Source organism: Aquila chrysaetos, chromosome 5 (genome assembly GCF_900496995.4).
Source record: "Aquila chrysaetos chrysaetos chromosome 5, bAquChr1.4, whole genome shotgun sequence".
NCBI classification, from domain to species: domain Eukaryota; kingdom Metazoa; phylum Chordata; class Aves; order Accipitriformes; family Accipitridae; genus Aquila; species Aquila chrysaetos.
Genome location: NC_044008.1, coordinates 6727911 through 6745508, shown reverse-complemented (window position 1 = coordinate 6745508; position 17598 = coordinate 6727911). Strand labels below are relative to the sequence as shown.

At 41.8% G+C, this 17598-nt stretch overlaps 1 protein-coding gene across 13 annotated transcripts in view; it reads right to left on the bottom strand.

Moving 5' to 3' along the window:
• CELF2 (CUGBP Elav-like family member 2) overlaps positions 1-17598 on the bottom strand; it is a 379996-nt gene that overhangs the window by 10192 nt on the left and 352206 nt on the right. For 6 of the 13 annotated variants that reach the window (XM_030016268.2, XM_030016264.2, XM_030016265.2 and 3 more), the window contains 3 exons: positions 14353-14484; positions 7463-7660; positions 4526-4669 (listed from right to left, as the gene is read on the bottom strand). In XM_030016268.2, the coding sequence (XP_029872128.1) occupies positions 4526-4669; positions 7463-7660; positions 14353-14484 (474 nt within the window). The remainder of the gene's footprint in view (positions 1-4525; positions 4670-7462; positions 7661-14352; positions 14485-17598) is intronic. The other 7 variants (XM_030016267.2, XM_041123926.1, XM_041123928.1 and 4 more) reach the window with 3 other exon arrangements.

Sequence of the window (17598 nt, the reverse complement as noted above, 5' to 3'; positions counted from 1 at the left end):
AAATGCTCCCTCTTCTTTCCACTTGAATTTGCCTAACACATATCCCTTCGCTCTGTTAAAGCATGGATCCCACACACTTTGTTTTCAGTCCTAACACACAGGCTTCTCGGCGCCTCTCTCCTCCCAGCTTTCTTCATTTGTGCTTGGTGCCTGCCTACTTTTCTGATTCATAACCTCTTTTTACCATCACTTTAACCTGTTCTTTTATGGCTCTTGCTTACCTTGTACTGCTGCCCTCTTCCATCTTCAGTGTCAGAATGATACACTTTCCCCATTGTAAAGAAAAAGACCCTCTTATCAAGTCATCTGGTCCTTGTCCAGCTGCTCTCCTTCATAGGCCATCCCTATGGATTCACCTTAAATCAACTTCACCAAACTATTTAACTTACAACTCTTCTCTGACAATTCAGGCTAACTTCTGTTCCTTCCACTCAAAACCACCTCTCACTTAAATCTCTGCAGACCTTCTCCTGGCCAAAGCCAATACGCTCTATTCACGTTGTTCTGTGGTCGATTATTTGTTACCTCCTTAAGGGATAATAAACGTTCCTCCATACCTTCCTCGGTTTTAGTAACTCTTGTCACATCCTCACTTTCTCCACTAGATCATTTCCTCTTAATATTACTGCCATATCCTGAGGAGCTTCATCACTCTCTTCCTTTCTTCCTTTCCCCTATTTTCTTCTAGGAGATCTTATCTGTTCACATGACTCCAATCACTGTCTTAGCACTGCACTCCTGTGTCTACCTCCATCAGCTCACAGATCTCGGCCTTGATCTCTAGGATTGCCTCAGGGACAGAAAAGAGGTCTACCATGAGTTGGAAGGCAGCTGTAGCACCTTCCAGGCAGGTGTTCCCCAGCTGAGATGTAGCTACTCTTATCTACCTTGACAATTCAGCATTTTGCTCTACAGCTTTCCTGACATACACTTTGTTCTCTTAAGCGCATTCAGAACAGTCTTCTGCTATGAACTTCTCATCACCTTAGTTCCTTTTCTTCTTAGCTAGTTTTAGCCACCTGAAAGTTAAGCAACTGATCTAAACTAGTCACTTAAATGGCATCTATGAATGGTGAATGAAGAGAAGGCGGCACGCCCAGAGGTGGCTTTTCCACCCACCATTCATGTCACCAATTTAGACACCTCCACTGATGACAGAGGAACAATTAGCTCAGGCGATGCTTAACTTGAGGGGGCCGAGACAAGTCACCTCATTCTATGTCTCTTTATTCGCTTCCTTGACTCAGCCACAAATTCAAACATACACCTCTGTGCTGCATCGGTGGCATCAGCCTTTATCATTCAGTTGTTATTCTGATTCACAATCCGTCTCTTTACACAGAATGCTATATCTACATTAGCCTGTTACACTTTCGTCTTCTCCCTTATTGAGAACCTTCATTTATAAAGCTTACAGAGGAATCTGGCATTCTCTCCCTTTATTTATCTTTTTCTGATTGCACCCATTCATCATTTTTTGTCTGAATCTTAAACCGCAGGTTACATGAGGATGGGATGATGTTTTTTATCAATTTTCAAAGACCCTGTCATGACGATTCTGATTTTTGTTTTAAATCTCTAGGTATCTCTACAATCAGGATAAATATTTTTAATCATTTGAGTAGCAGTTTTGTTATGAGGAAAACTGCATTTATGCACTGATGTCATTGGGTCCCGCCCTCCTCTGCCTTATTTTTACATCTCTCATTTCTGTTACTCTAAGGTTTATGAAAGGTGAGAGATAAGCTTGAAGAGTGAAACTCTTTGTCTGCTGAATCAGCTAGAGCTCATGAGAACTCAGGAAGAGCACTTCCAAGCATAAACAGACTGTCCTGTCATCCTCATCACCATTTTATCTTTTGAACATCCATTTGAGGTGGACAGGAAAGCAAATAATGCCAAAGTCCGTTTTCTGCAAAGAAAAGTAATTTTTCATTTTGAGAAGCAGTGTTACATAAAAGTTCATCACTGTATATCACTGCCCTGCGACTCACTCAGAATGCACCTTCCCTTCCCAATTCTGCCAGTGGACTGCCTTGGACAATCTTTTCACCCTTCTGGTGTTCGAGCTGTCCTCATCTGTAATTTGACTTCCTCCTCCTTTGGGCAGGAGATTGGAAACTCCAGAGTAGAAAGTACCAAGCATGTGCAAAATTATTATTATTATTATTATTATTACTACTACTACTACTACTACAAGGGAAAAAAAGACCAAACCAACCAAACAAAAAAACCAAACTCAAACTGTACCAAGAGCAGTGACCATTAGTGATACAGGAGAGAAATGGGTTCTTCAGATGCACTATTGTCCTAGTTTTTGGGTGGGAGGACAAAGAAAAAAATAAAGCTTTTTAAAACACAAAATATGGGACCAAAACAACAAATAGAAGATTCTTGCTAATTAAGCTGAGGAGGTACATACAGAGTGTGCCAGTATGTTAAACTAGCAGGATTAATTCTGGTTTTGGCTGTGATTAGCAGCATCATCAAGTGGTCACCTACTGAATCAGAAAATCTCAACTTCCTCTGCCACTGCAGTACTTTCTGTTTTTAAAGCAGAACTCTCTCACTGGTGGCAGAATATCTGGGGAGGAAGAATGAGAAATTGAAATGTTAGTGAAAGCTGACTAATGCCAAAAAGACAGAGGACTCCTGCATGCGTTGGGTGTTGACCCCTCCATTTTCCCTCAGATAAGATAACGTCGGTGCATCACTCTAAGTTAGGTAATTGTGTCCCATAAATCCAGACAAATGTGTAAGTAGGTAATCAAAGAGTAAAAGGAAACCCACGAAAAGCAAGTGTGGGAAGCGAGCTGATGAATTGAGCCGCCTGCCTAAACTAATCTACATTCTTTCAGCAGTCACCACAATTGGTGCGTTTCGATTAATGTAGCTTGATTTGACATTTCATCAAGATTCCTGGAGACCTCAACAATGATTTTGTGACCCCATCATACTAACTGAACTGCCTCCAGATCAATAGGGAGTCCATTTCAATTCCACTTTTCAAATCTGCACGGACCATTTTAACCCATTGCAGAAACATGCTGGACTATATTAGTCTAGATATGAACAATTTTTTGTAAAGCTTAAAGAGGTGAATGCTTCAAAAATGAACTGAAAGACTGTGGAAAAATGCAAGAAAGAACATCACACCCTTTCTCTGAACTGAATTAACTTTCCAAGTGTACTAAGGGCTTATCTTCAGATGAAAAACACTCAGATTATGGCAAGGCTTGAATTCCAGTGCAGTAGGTATTTCTGAGTAACCTGATGAATTCTCCTCATGTTTGGGTACTGTCTGTTTAGATAAATTCAAACCCTCTCAAGATGGGTTAAAGCCCAATAGCTGTGGGGCCCTTCCATGGCCCTGGTGGAGACAAATCCTTAGACAAACACTTTAACAAAACCTAGATTTTAAAAAAAAGTAATGCTATGCAAGCTAAGAAACATGTATTATGGTTAACGGGGACACTTCAAATGAGGACACTTTGGAATTAAGGGATGGTGCTAGGCGAAGAGCAATGCTGTTGGTACAAAGGAGTTTTGGAAACTAGGGGGGGTTGTCTGGACTCGTTACTCTTTTGTCATACATACAGTCGTGTTCATTTACTCCGAGAAAGAATTGTCACTTTTATGGAAGCTCCAATATTTTAGGTCAAACCTTATAAAACTTATCTTTAAGAGATTCTTTCCTCCTCCTAGACCCACCTCATGCCTTGCGTAAGACCACAATTATTAGACCAATGCTCTAAGAGATTGCCACTCGCTTACATTCTGTACTCCACCCCATGAAAGCACTGAACTGGTGCATCTGTGCTATTCAAAAGGCATCAGCCCACTTAATCAACCCCAGAACTTGTTTTATGCCAACGTATCGTCTTCTCCTCTGTTGTGATCTAATTTCCTGGCAGCTCAGAAGTGTTGTCTGGGAAACTTGACACTGATCTTGTGAGGCTCCCTTCATTCCTGCCCTAAGGTAAGGGAGATGCTACCTTCCATAATACACGGGAGCCCACCCGCAACAGCTGGAGCTGCATACCTAGACATCAACTGTCTGTAAAGAGTTCTGAACTACATGTACACACCATTCAATCGCTAATTGCAAAATCTTGTACTTAATTCAGAAGAAAGAAATTCCTGTAATGTAGAAGTAATGGGTTAAACATAGAGCATTTTAAAGTGGCTCAGCTATACAATAGAGAATAATTAGGTATCCATAATAAGGCAGTTTAATAGTATACTAAATGACATTCCCCCACATAGGGTGTAATTAGTTTCATGTACTTGACACATTCATGCGAGATGTCAGACTGGAAGATTATTATTGTTTTTTCATATCCAATTTTTAGTTAGAACTAGTTTGTCTGTGCATCTTCCTGCTCATTTGAGGATTAACAGTGCATTATTTTTGGAATGAGATTCCAGTATGACATTTCTCACATTGCTGTTAATTTTCTTTCCTGGCCCCTTTTCAGTACAGTGCATGTAGTTTTTACTATTCGATTTATTAAATTTGACATACCAAAGCACTTGCTCAGATTGGTCTGTTTGTCAATGAAGACTTTAGCAGAGATAACATTTCCAAAAGGCATGAACATCTGCAGAATGTCCTGGTCTCCAAACTCCTGGGGGAGGTGGTAAATAAAGAGGTTTGCCCCTTCTGGACCTTTAGGAAAACAAAACAAAACGAAAGTATGAAAACAGCTATTACAAGTGCTATATTTAATCTATTTTTCCATAATACTTACTGAAGGTGATGGTCAGAAAGCATTTCACTTTCCAACTTTGAAGGAACAAAAGCAAGTGGGTCATCAATGGAACAGAGCTGAAATGCAGCTCTTTAGAGCATCCTATCTTGAAAAATGTTTACCTGATAACTCTACTACAGAAGCAGATAAACTGCAGACTCTTTCTTCAACTTATACAGGTGTCTTTCAGTAGAATTAAGGTTAGAAAAACAGGTACACAATGTATTGCTCTCTCACAATACCCCAAGAACTGCACAAGGAGTCCTCTGCTGCCTCTAACACCTGCATGGGTTTGTCGGTTTAATTCTAGTTGCAAGAACTTATGGAAATGCAATGAGCTGAGCTCAGATTTGAGGATCACAGATGTAAACTCAAAGGGCAGGAAACTGGTGGAGATGTGAATTAGAAGGGTAAGACAAAGCAAGCCTTGTGACTTGGAAATCAGGGAAGTCAGAAAGATACTCAGAATTAAATTTGTACTGACTCATTTAAAAATGACAGCTTTTTTAAAAATACAAATTCCCCATAGAAAGCTCTGTCTCCTGGAAGAAACTTTGTAACGTAAGTCTTTTTAAAAAATTCAAAATAAAGTAGTTGGGTTGAAATTAAAGTGGCTTTAGACAAAGTTGAGTTTGCAAAGAAAGGTGCAAACTCAAAGGTGCTTTGAATATTTTTCTTACAGCCAAAATTTGAGATACACATTATTAGTTCTGTTGGTTTAAACACTCATCCAAGCACTAATAGGTCTTTTTTTTTCCCTAGCTCAATTTCTCCTTTACAATAACATACTGGAAATGAGCCATGGATGCCTGGAAGAACATGATGTGTAATGGAGCCAGACATGGAGCCTTCCCACGCGGACACCAGGAGCATAAGTGGTACACAAAGGGAACAAACATTTCTGGTAAAAACACATCTAGAGTAACCTGTTTAAGTATTGCCTTGCTTAATGGAACCTAAGTGTGCCTCAGATGTGATGTCCTTGGTTTTCTGGAGAGGAAGAGGAAAGCACGCATCAGATTTATAGAGTACCTTCTGCAACAGAGTCATGAAGCCTCACCTCTCCCATACAGAAGAACCAGGCTGGCTGCTCTCTCTCAGCCTGAAGGAAGAGGTTGCAATGTTTGCCCCAAAGGAGATGATAAATGGATTAGAAAAAAAAAAAAAAAGTTTTTAAAAAGAAAAACACTTTTTTGGGGTGGGGGAAAAAAAAAAAAAGAAAAAAATTGGCCATCTGGAACTTATTTCTTCTTACCGCAAGTAAACTATCCTATGCAGAAAATAATATTTTTTAAAATAGTGAGAAAAAACTTTTTAAACAATAGTTTAGAGCATATGCATGAAACAATTCACTGTGCTTCAGCATTTAATATTTATATAGCATTTTTCTCTGGTACTTGTTTATCCTCAACCGCTCCAGACTCTTCACCATTCCATCAGAAATCATGTTAAGAGACAAAACATAGTTGTCAGTATTCAATGATGGAATTTACTCACTTTAACTTAACCCCTTAATAACAGACACAAGACATATAATCAAGAAGACTGTATTTTAAAAGGGACATTGCCAATTCATAATACAAAGTAAGCCTACACTTGATATGAATATTCATAAGCAGAAAATAATTAAAATAGAAAAAAATCAAACTCTCCTCTGCCTGTATCTGACAATGACACCAAATAAACAATTTCTTTTTGGTGTCAAATAGTCTGTTGTCACTGACCAAAGTGAGCGAAATGAAAGATAAATGCAGAGAACATGAAAAAATGAGGAAAAAAAAGTTAATTAAAAAAAATTCCTTTCATTTTAAATAATCCAAGCTGTTAGCAGTAAATGAAGTGACGAATTCAGAGAAAATATACATTTTAACTCCAGTGTCCCTATACAATAGCCAGCTAGGGGAATGCCAAATTTGTCTTCCTAGGAAACACTTCCCATAACAGTACAAGATACTATTTTAAAAGAGGATAAAAAAATTTCTCATGAGGATACTATACTAGGTTTATTTCCAAAGCGTAGCCCTGGCAAGAACAGTAGTGACAACAGAGATACAATCTTAGAAAGCATGCAATATTTTCCTGTCCTTCTAGAATTAGCTGGAAATTAGGATGAGAGAAAGCAATGAAAACAGAAACAAACCCCCCAAATGCCTGGGAAGTGTGCGGGGAAACGGAAGAGGGGAAAAGGGTAACCTCATTTTCCTAAACATCTTGTAATTAGTATTCATTTATTCTTAGCAGTAACTTCCTGAGGTTTATTTGCTGTTGGCGCGGGGAGAGGGGGCAATCATTCACTTAGCTGCTTCCCCGCAAGACCCACAATTAAGCAAAGAACCCCTCAAAGCGAAAGCGGATCTTGTCATTAACTCAAAACCTTAAACCTAATCAGATTAACTCCATTATCGCAGAAACCGGAAGAGAGAGCGGCACCCATAAAGGGGTGATTTTTGTTACCGGCGACGCAGTAGTTGGTAAATGCTTTTATATAAGAAAGGATGGTCAGTAAAGTGTAACTTGGAGGACAGGTGGTTAAAAAATGAGTTACATTAGAGGTTAAAGAAAGTAAACGGGAGAAACTTAAAAACAAAAAAACCAAAAACCCAACGATGGGGCTACTCGAGGTCCTTCGTTAAGGCTCTGTGAAGAAACGAAGCCACGCCACCGCTTTCGTTTGGCCGTAGGCGGTCCGCCTGCCGGCGGCGGGCGCTTACCTTCCTTCTGGCTGCCCGCAGCGCTCTGCTGCTGCAACAAGCTCTGGCTGTACAACGTCGGCAGCGCGGCCGCGGCGTACTGCTGGATTCCTGAGTAGGCCTGGGTGAGCGCGTCCATCGTGCCGGCCGTACCGTTCGTCAAGCCTGTTGCGCCGAGTCCTCCGTTCAGGGCCGCCATACCTGAGAGCATTTGAGCAACTTTACAAAAAACCCAACAATAGAGAAAAGAAATTGCACTTGTTCATTAGTGCTTTCCGAAAGTCGTTGGTATTATATGACACTGACGACGACAGCAGGGCATGCAGCTCGGCACTTCACCAAATGGGACTGAAAACAGAGAAACACGACTTTGGCGCCAGGGTCACTTTAGCACAAGGGTTGCACAGTCAAACGGACTCGCATGCAGCCTGCTACTGGCAAGAACTACAGCTCGGTGCTCCCGAAAGCCTCTCTGCCCGCCCTCCTTGACACCCGGGCTTCTGCTGAGGGTGTCTGAAGCCGGGAGAGCGGGACCTATTTGACCTGCGTCCTTGCAAGCTGGCCACTGGAGAAAAGCCGTCTGCGAGGAAACCCACTCTTTCTGACCAAGGTCTTTAGCAACAGGCCACGACCACGCCATATCGGAAGTGTTTTGCTTATACGGAGTCAGCAGAGAACCCCCATTAACAGCATTTTGAAACGACCCTCTGTACAATTATGGGCTTCGTCCTGTAGGTTGGAGGTAGGAAGATGGACTGTGCTTCCACCCTCCTTCTCTAGTCACTCCAGAAGACATGAGCAGCAGCACATCTAGGGTGACTAAAAGTGCTTCATCCAGACCAGGCATCTTTCATGAAGAAACAAAAGCATTTGGTTCTAGCAATGTCTTCCTTCTCACTGGAAGCAGAGTCACTCCATTTTTTTTTTCTTTAAAGCGATTCTACATTCTGATAAATAACAGATTAATTTAACTGGGATGACTGCCAAAGAGGAAATTTCAGCCTGGATTGCTAGCTGTGCGGAAAATGGCATCCCTCATCCGTGCAAACAGTGCAGTCTGCAAAAGAAGTTTTACTACTCTGACTCGATGGTGCACAAACTCCTGGGCTACAGCCTCTCTCCATTGCTTCTATTCTTCATCGTGGCTCCTAAATGAGCCACACTGAAATTAACAGTGTTAACAACGATTGTTTTCAGAAATTCCAGAAAAAGTGAATTTTCTGTTAGAGCTACAGTCTCTTTGGCAGTTGGATGGGTGGCAGAGTTCAGAGCCCTGCTCATCGCCCACACCTCCGACTTGTGTCAGCCGGAGCGGTAAGTGTTCATCAAGGCTGAGGGTTAGGCCATGTTTTCTGCACAACTAGCTATCCCATGCTCCCCAGTTTTTAGGTGAACAGCTCACAAACAACTTAAAAGGGCTTAATCAGGCCCCTCGAGGTACAGTAGATCAGTCACCGGAAAAATGGGGCCCCCAGAACCACCAGCGACCATTTCTTAGACATTGACTGTGCAGTGTTTCGGTTGGCAAAATGATGGGTGAAGAGGTGACTGGTGGAGACATATTAAGACCCAAAAGCTACGAACATTGAAGAGAAAGAGAGGGCTTAATTTCAGAGCAATAATAAGGGGTGATATGTACATTGGAGAAAAGTGAGGAAATTAAGCAGAGGATGCTTTATAGTGAATTAACAATGAAATCTGTTAGACTGGGAAACAATCTTCAAGGAAAGTGGCATAAACCTTATCACATGAGTAATTTAGAGATAGAAAGAATACTGCAAGGAATTACCCTGCATTGACAGAGGAGGATAAAGATGCTGACCTACTAGTTTTCTTCCATCTCTTATGTAGATTCGAGAAGTGTATTCCTATGAGTCTCCGATAATCAGGACAATTGCTCAAGTGGCACCTTTCTGGCTCCACCAGAGTCTGTGCCAATTAAGAGAACTGTACTGCATAAATTATACCTTTTGATATTACTATAATTTGTGTGACTAAACACTTGACAGAGATGTGCTATTCTTAGCCTTTCCTTAATAAAACGTCTCGCACTTTGAAGATTTCTCTTTCCCCTCCACCCCACTTCAGAGCATCGCTGTATCCTGATAGGATGTACTGGCTGCCACTACTTTGAACAAAAACCTCAGTCAGAGCACAAGAGAGCCAGATACTTGTTGTATAATGGTTCCAGTTATAAAACAAAACTTGCAAACCAAGATAGCTTGTGAAGCATCTTATATCTAAAAGACACAACATTTGGAAAACGAAGATTAAAAAAAAAAAAAAGAAGCAAAATTTGATCCTGACCCTGACCTTAACCTGCGCTGATGTTTCTGTACTTAGGTTTGTGTCATTGCTTGCATGGGTGTACACACAGCACTGGTTAAAGTGAAGGCTCCTGATAAAGCAGCTTGTATCTCTCCTTCTATTACAGTGTTGAAGTAACTTGATAATAAAGGAAGCATTAGGATAACATGTTATCTTTTGTGAGTCATCAGCCTACTAGATAAACATGCTTTGTGTTGCAGTGGGCAGCATCCTCCCCCTTCTTTCACCTAGAATCAATAGCCCCTTCCCACCAAATGATTTCAGATTAGCAAACAGCCAGACAGCCCCGGCTCACCCCACTGCTCCTGGGAAGGGCATGGCTACTGCTACCCCAGCGCACGTGTCCAAAAACACTTCCCTCCTGAGCAAAACAGATCTGCAGAAAGCTCTCGGCATTTTTTCTATTCTCCCTTTTTACACTTTTATGAAATCTAGAAGATCCAGCTGCAGTTACACATCTCTGCCATCTCTTTATTATCTCTACTAATGCACCTCAGTCTGATATTGAACTCTGGTCTCTTCCTCACTTCTGTGAAATAACCTTTTGGAGTCTCTCATCTATGGCCTTCTACTTTTTTGAGTTACTCTACATAATACAGAAGTGACAATGCTTGGCAAGTCCAAAGGTCTCTCAAAGTGCTTTCCAAGCACCTTCAAATCTGTCACAAATAGTTTTATCTCCATTTTACAGATGTAAATAAGGGGCAGAAAGGCTAAGTGACTGCCCTGGGTTCACACACAAATATTGCGTCATAGCTCTCCAGTATCCTGAATCCATGGTCTTCTTTCTTAATTGCAAAGAATCTCTTCCTCCCTCTTTATTAATTTTTCCTCATTATTCATAATTCTTTTTGTTAGCTACATTATTTAAATTTACGTGCCCAAAGGAGACAGTCTAATGTTTTGTCATTTAAGGTTTTAGAAGCTTCAAGCACAACTGAGGGAAGAGTGGGTGAATCCCCACACGTATGTACAACTGTTGCCAAACCCTTGGAGACAGTTAAACTTACCATACTCCACTTTCTTTAATTTTTGAGGCCTCCAGACATCTTTCTACAATGCTTCTCTCTACAATGAGAGCACTATCAGTCTCCACAGACCAGCTTCTTTTTCATGGACCCAGCTAGGATCCAGTAAACAGATAAAAGTCTCCTAGTGAGCTCAGCCTGGAAGACATTCTCCTTGTGATTCTCACATACAGAGCAGGACATGGCTTCAACAGAAGAGTACCTCTTCCAACACCTCTATGTAAATCAATGCCCAAGCCCAGTGCCACCTTCTGATTAATTTCTGGGTTAAGCTTCGCTTGACTTGTGCTTTGGATCGCTTTTGTTAATTCCCCAACTAGAAGCATGTCACTCGATTCCAACTTCTCTGCACGATTACTTCAGGAACCTCCATGACCAATGAGTGTTTTTACTGGAGTGCTTATGACCATGGCATAGTGTGAAACATCAGACTCATTGAACGTAAGGTTTCCTGAAGGCAAACTCCTAGGCAGGTTTGAGTGTGAACAACTGCATCAGACACGGTCACTAGAAAAAGCACTGGCTCGTCATTACAATGCACAGGGGAGGTTGTTGTAATTCGAACAATGCTTCACTATCATTAACATCACAAGTACCTGAAATTGATAATCAGTGTCACCCTTTTGAGAGAAACAGTGCCACAATGGTGTGTTGTGTTGTGGGGAAGCAGCTTCCCCTCTTTAGATCTCTCTCATATATGTATATACATAGACAGACATATTCACATATATTTTGTAAGTGCTATACACATACAGATATTCTAGGCACGTGCCCTCTCTGTGTCCATAAAAACATCCATGAAGAAGATTTGGGACTGAAGCCTCTGTTGGTACAAGTCCATGGAAGTAATGGTGGCTTAAAACAAGCTGAAATTGGGTACTAGGTTGTGAATACGTCATTAATACTTCAAATGACACATGCGTATAAGTTTGCACACACGTCACCTCAAAATACTTGCTCAAAAAACATAAACCCTTTGCTTGTAGCCTAGCAAGAAGTGTTAAAAGGAGTGCAACAGAAGGGTTCCCACGCAAAGTCAAGAGCTCATAGGTGATTCATTCGTGCTTGGTCTTGATGAAGGGGACACTATCTTGGAGCGCTCCAGCGTGCCTGGGTTCTTAGTACTTGTGGGAGGGAAAGAATAGGATGCCATACTCTGCTCTTGATACTGTGGCTTCTTATAAACCAAGTAAAGCACAATGACTGTTTATCAGGAAAAGACATTTAATGATTTCTTACTTATGACAGGGTAGCTCTTGTACTACGAGAGCTCACAAGAGCACGTAAGTTAGCTTTTCATGCATGACATTTTCAGTAGCTTGCTTTAATACTAATGTAATAATAAGAAAGGAAACTAACATCTGCCATTTTGGGACCTAATACTTACTTTTCTTAAGTTGTTCTTGAGTCATATTTACTATGAGGTTGTTTGTGTGAAATACGCATGTCCTTGCCAGAAGCAAGACCTGTTTTACACAAGACCCCATGCAACCACTCAACATTGCTACATGGACATCCATTAGCCCCCTTCCTTCCCAACTCCCAACAATGACAACCAGAGATCACAGAACAAAAAGATTGGGCGAGCAGCCAAGTAACAGTGACAAAAAGGACATCATGCAGAGCATCAGAGTGAGCAAGAGATACTGAGGAGGACATCCATTCCTGAGGGTACGTTATGACGGGTCATGGACTGGCAATGACCAAATAGATTCCTTGCATTGCGAAAGGAAATGCAAGGAGCAACAGCAGCTAAAAAAAAAGGAGGGGGAAAATGCAGCTGGACAAATCTCTTCCATTGCAGGCAAAGGTGAAGTCATCATAGCAGAAACAATAAATTAAAAAAAAAATCCTTCTTCTTCAGGAAAATCTTGACCAAGGCTAGGAACAAGGAAGAATGTTCTAACAACTACTGGCATCTACTTAGCTGGAGATGCCAGGGTTTGTTTAAGATGTCATAGGATAGATGTGCATGCTCTGGTATTACAGGTGACTGACTGCATCATTCTCTTATACTTGCCAATTAAAAGCCAAAGACTTGCCTTCATTTTTAAAGTATGTTGTTCTCAAGTCAATTTGATAATTCCTACAGACACTTTAAAAGGACTGCCTCTGTGGCAAACATCTTTCTTACCACTACATTTGTGAGTGAAGTTTTGTACATTGAGGTGATATACCTGTTGTCAGACTCCCTACATGAGAAAGCAGCTTCTCCTATAACCTAGATAACTGTTTTGGGTTTGTGTGGCGGGGTTTTGGTAGTGGGGGAGGGGCCTCGGGGGTGTCTCCTGTGAGAAGCTGCTGGAAGCTTCCCCGGCTCCAAGTTGGACCTGCCTCTGGCCACGGGTGAGCCCATCAGTGATGGTGGTAGTGCCTCTGGGAGAACAGAGTTAAGAAGGGGAACCTGCAGCGAGTCGGGGATTGGGATGGGAGAGGAGCCCCTCTGCGGGTACCGAGGTCAGGGAGGAAGGCGGGGGAGGAGGAGTGGGGAAAGAGGCTGATGCCCCCGCAGCCCGTGGTGAGACAGCAGGCTGTCCCCCCAGCCCACGGAGGGGAGCAGGGGAGCAGACGCCCACCTGCAGCCCAGGGAGAGAGGAGCCCATGCCGGAGCAGGGGGATGGATGCCCCCCAAGATGGCCGGGACTCCATGGGAAAGCCCGCGCTGGAGCAGGCTGGGACTGAAGATCGGTTCATGGCGAGGACCCATGCTGGAGCAGTCTGTGCCTGAAGGACTGCAGCCCAGGGAAGGGACCCACGCTGGAGCAGTTCGTGAAGAACTGCAGCCCGAGGGAAGGATTCACGCTGGAGAAGTTCATGGAGAACTGTCTCCCGTGGGAGGGACCCCACGGTGGAGCAGGGGAAGAGTGAGGAGTCCTGCCCCTGAGGAGGAAGGAGCGGCAGAGACAACGTGTGGCGAGCTGACCCCAACCCCCATCCCCTGTTCCCCTGTGCTACTGGGGGGAGGAGGGAGAGAGAACCGGGAGTGGAATTGAGCCAGGAAGGAGTGAGGGGTGGGAGGAAGGTGTTCTAAGGTTTGGTTTTATTTCTCAGTATCCTTGTTTTGATTTGATTGGTAGTAAATTAAATTGATTTTGGTTTTTCCCCAAGTCGAGTCTGTGTTTTGCCCATGACCATAAGTGGTGAGTGGTCTCTCCCAGCCCTTGTCTCAACCCACGAGTGTTTTTTTATATTTTCTCCTCCTCACCCCACTGGGGTGGGAGGGAGGAGTGAGCGAGCAGCTTCATGCTGCTTTGTTGCCAGCTGGGCTTAAACCACGACAATAACCCAAATCCCTGGTGACATTTCTTTTACCTTCCATACTCCCTGAAAGAAAAGGAGTCTTTGTGCAGGGACCCAAGGGACTTCACTTTGCAGAGCAAACTATGTGAAACTAAAAGACTCCAGAACTGCATATGTACCATGAATGGAACTAGATCAACTTGACCCCCTTATTTTGTATATTGATTAAAAATAATAATATCATCACTTTACAATTGATAGTTTTTGTGGCATGATTATTGGGGAAGGCTGTCCACCACAGCAATAAATACTCACTGTTTACGGTACCTGCTAGTGCATTAATATTATTCAGTCCAACAGTGGCTCCAGCCAGTCCTTGGAGAGTACCCAGAGAAGTCAAAGAATTCATGGCCGCACCAGCTGTGGAATTAGCAGTTGATGCAGCCACTGAAAGGAAAAAAAAGCAAGGCAAAATTAAGGCCATATTTTGCTTCTTTTAGTTGACCACAAAACAGTTTACAATAATGTTGACCACAACAGGGCTACTTGCAAGAAAAAGAAAAAAGAAAATGAGACCGATAGACAAACCTTGTTCAAGATATTAATAGTACGATTGTTCATGGAAAGTGTTGATGAGACTCGAACTGCAACGACTGGATCACAAAATTTAGCATTGTGCTATTGTTTGCGAACATAATACAAAAACAGTAAGTGGGGGATCAGTCACTTTCTCAAAGTTTGTCAATCAACCTAGCATCCCAGGCTGATCAGCTAACCAGGCTATTGAGATTTTGTCACTTTTTAAACTCCATCATTGAAAAAAATAGAATTACTCATATTAATTTTGTCATAGAACAGCTTTCTGTTCTGGGCCCCAAGTGTTCTAAGAGAAATTTTAATTATTCTAAGTGAGACACCATGCCATTATGGCTCTGCTCTAGGAGACCATATGAACATCATTTAAAGCCTTAAATTTTACAAAAAGAAGAATGACCGGCCAAATACAAAATGTAACCACTGTCCATTTTATTGCAGGCTTTTCGCTTGTCCTTTGCACATAACTAGTCACATATATGCACCCCACAAATGATACTATATACATCCCCACAATCTGTGCCAGAGGGGAAGCTGAGGCTCAGGTGGAGAAAAGGTCCTTGCTGCTACAATGCCAAGGGAATGATGAAGGTGGATGAGATGAATCCATCTAAACTACATGCTTAGGAAGAGAAAGAGACTCACTCTGTTGTCATAGGAAAGTAATAAAGCACCTTAGAGAGAGCGATCATTTAGGATAGGTTGGATGAACTAGAAATGTATGTCTCTCTCACAGAAGGGCCTTAAATAACCAGTGTAGATTAAACACTTAACTTACATGCAGGTAAACTTGCACCAGATGAATCACGCTCATAAAAGCTGCAGAAGCAATTAGGTTTTTAGCTTGTCTCCTGAGCCCTACTTTAGTGCGTCATCATAAAGACTTTCTTTCTTTTCCTTTAAAAAGTTACGTTATCTTCTGAAAAGTGAACATTTAAAGCCAGAATTTTGTTGATGATTTACTGGAGACACACCATGTCTACACCATGCTTTTTTGTTCCTATTCATTACCTAGCTGTGAAATGGTTAAGCCCACTTTTATCGTGATGCTCTTCTGAGCTGTCGAACACATCAGATTACTCAGTGAACCCTCAAGAAAGTCTCTACAGTTGGCAGGATCCACTAAGGAAAGTAGGAGGCAACTTTTTCACTTTGTGCATAAACCTTAAAGCTCTAACCTACAAATAAACCACCTTTACAACCTTAAGACCCACCAAAGACAAGCCTTCACACTCATGAGGCCTCAAAGTAAGAAGATACTCTTGGTGTGGGTGAGGAGAGATTTTCAGACTCCGTGAGTCATTCCTTGACCCCACATCCCTAGCATCTGAAATGTTATGAATAATTTTATATGTTGCAGATAGAAGCAGCTTTGATTATTCAATCTTTCTCCACAAAGCAATAAGAAGCCAATAATGTCTTTCATTAAAAAAAAAGTAATAAAAAAGAAAAAGTGAAAAACCACTTTTGTCAGATAATGTGGGCACCAACAGAGAAGAGAGAAAAAAATCAAAGTGAATGAATGTCAGTGAATTCCCTGTGACCAACACTGCTCTGTGTTTCTGCTCATGTTCATTAGCAGATCATTTAAATGAAGTATATAAACCTCAAATCTGAAGGATCCGATTGGTTTTGACTGGGCTGAATTCTCTCCATTTCTGTTTCAGAGGATTATTACCCTCTTCTCTTGAGGAAACACATATATTTAAGAAATGAGAGAAATGGGGGTTAGGAAACTGCCTGAAAATTACATTAAAGCTCTTGGGGGCAAATAACTCCTGTGAATGAGAGCCATACGCTTATGGATTGTCAACACATCTGTTGGAGAAGGCAGAAAAACCTGATTAAATCCTTCTCTCTTGCCCAGCCCACAGAGTGCATTGTGGTGGCTCTTATCATAGCCTCACTGCTCAAACACATGCTCCGGGGATGGTCGGTATCTGGGGCCAACATCTATTTTCTTCTTTTTTTCATATCAAGGTTCTCTATTCCATCAAACACAGAGCAGGTGCCTCAGTGATTCTCCCATTTGAAGTTGCAATGCAGATTATCTAGTTTGCCTAAATAATGACTTGGCATATAATCAATGTAAAATACTAGTTGGAGCACTGAAGCATCTCAGAAATCAGTGTTTTGTTGTTGCGGCTATTTCTTCTGCTTAGCAGTGATCTGTCTCACAGATCCACTGGGACAATGCTTTTTCCTCTTTGGCTTATTATTTCTTTGAGGAGAAAGAAACTGAACAAATTGTGTGGTTTCCACCATCTTATTGAACAGGGGGTGAACAGAAATGAAGGGATCCCCTTTTGTTAGGGCACTTGTAAAGGACAGATCCAGCACCTTGCTTCGTGAGGTTTCCTGAGAGACTCCACACTAGTTATCTCCTTCCCTTTGACTGAGACCTGCATGTATGAAATGAAGATGAAGACAGTGATGAGCTAAAATACTATCATAAAGGGGCCATAAAAGGTCCAAGATATTAAGAGAGGTGAAAATTTCTCACAAAATGCTGGATAAAGCCAACAGATGAAGCAATGGTATTCCTTGTCCCCCAAAAACTTAAAGGGAGATGAAACAAAAGTTAAAAGGTCCTACAAGACATGCGTGGAGGCTTAGGCCAGCTGAAAGTTTTTACCTTATGTGCTCCCAAAATACGCTGAAATCCATCTAAAGACAAGGACTGTGCTTCTCCTGTCCTTTGCCCTTTTCTAGTTTCTTTCAACTAGAAAATTGTAACATATATTGAACCAAAGGGAAAAAAGAAAAATCACGTGCCTTGTGGTAACAGTAGATGACTGCACTGCTTTGGGGGAACCTGTATAACTCTCTTGTGTAAGCAAAGCTCTTGGGCTCCACAACTGCTCAGAGTAATGGCAAAGAAAGTATAATTCACTGTCGGAATAGTGTTATGCTATATTTATGGTTTTTAGTTGTCCAGATCACAAAAATAGATTGGATACCTACAGA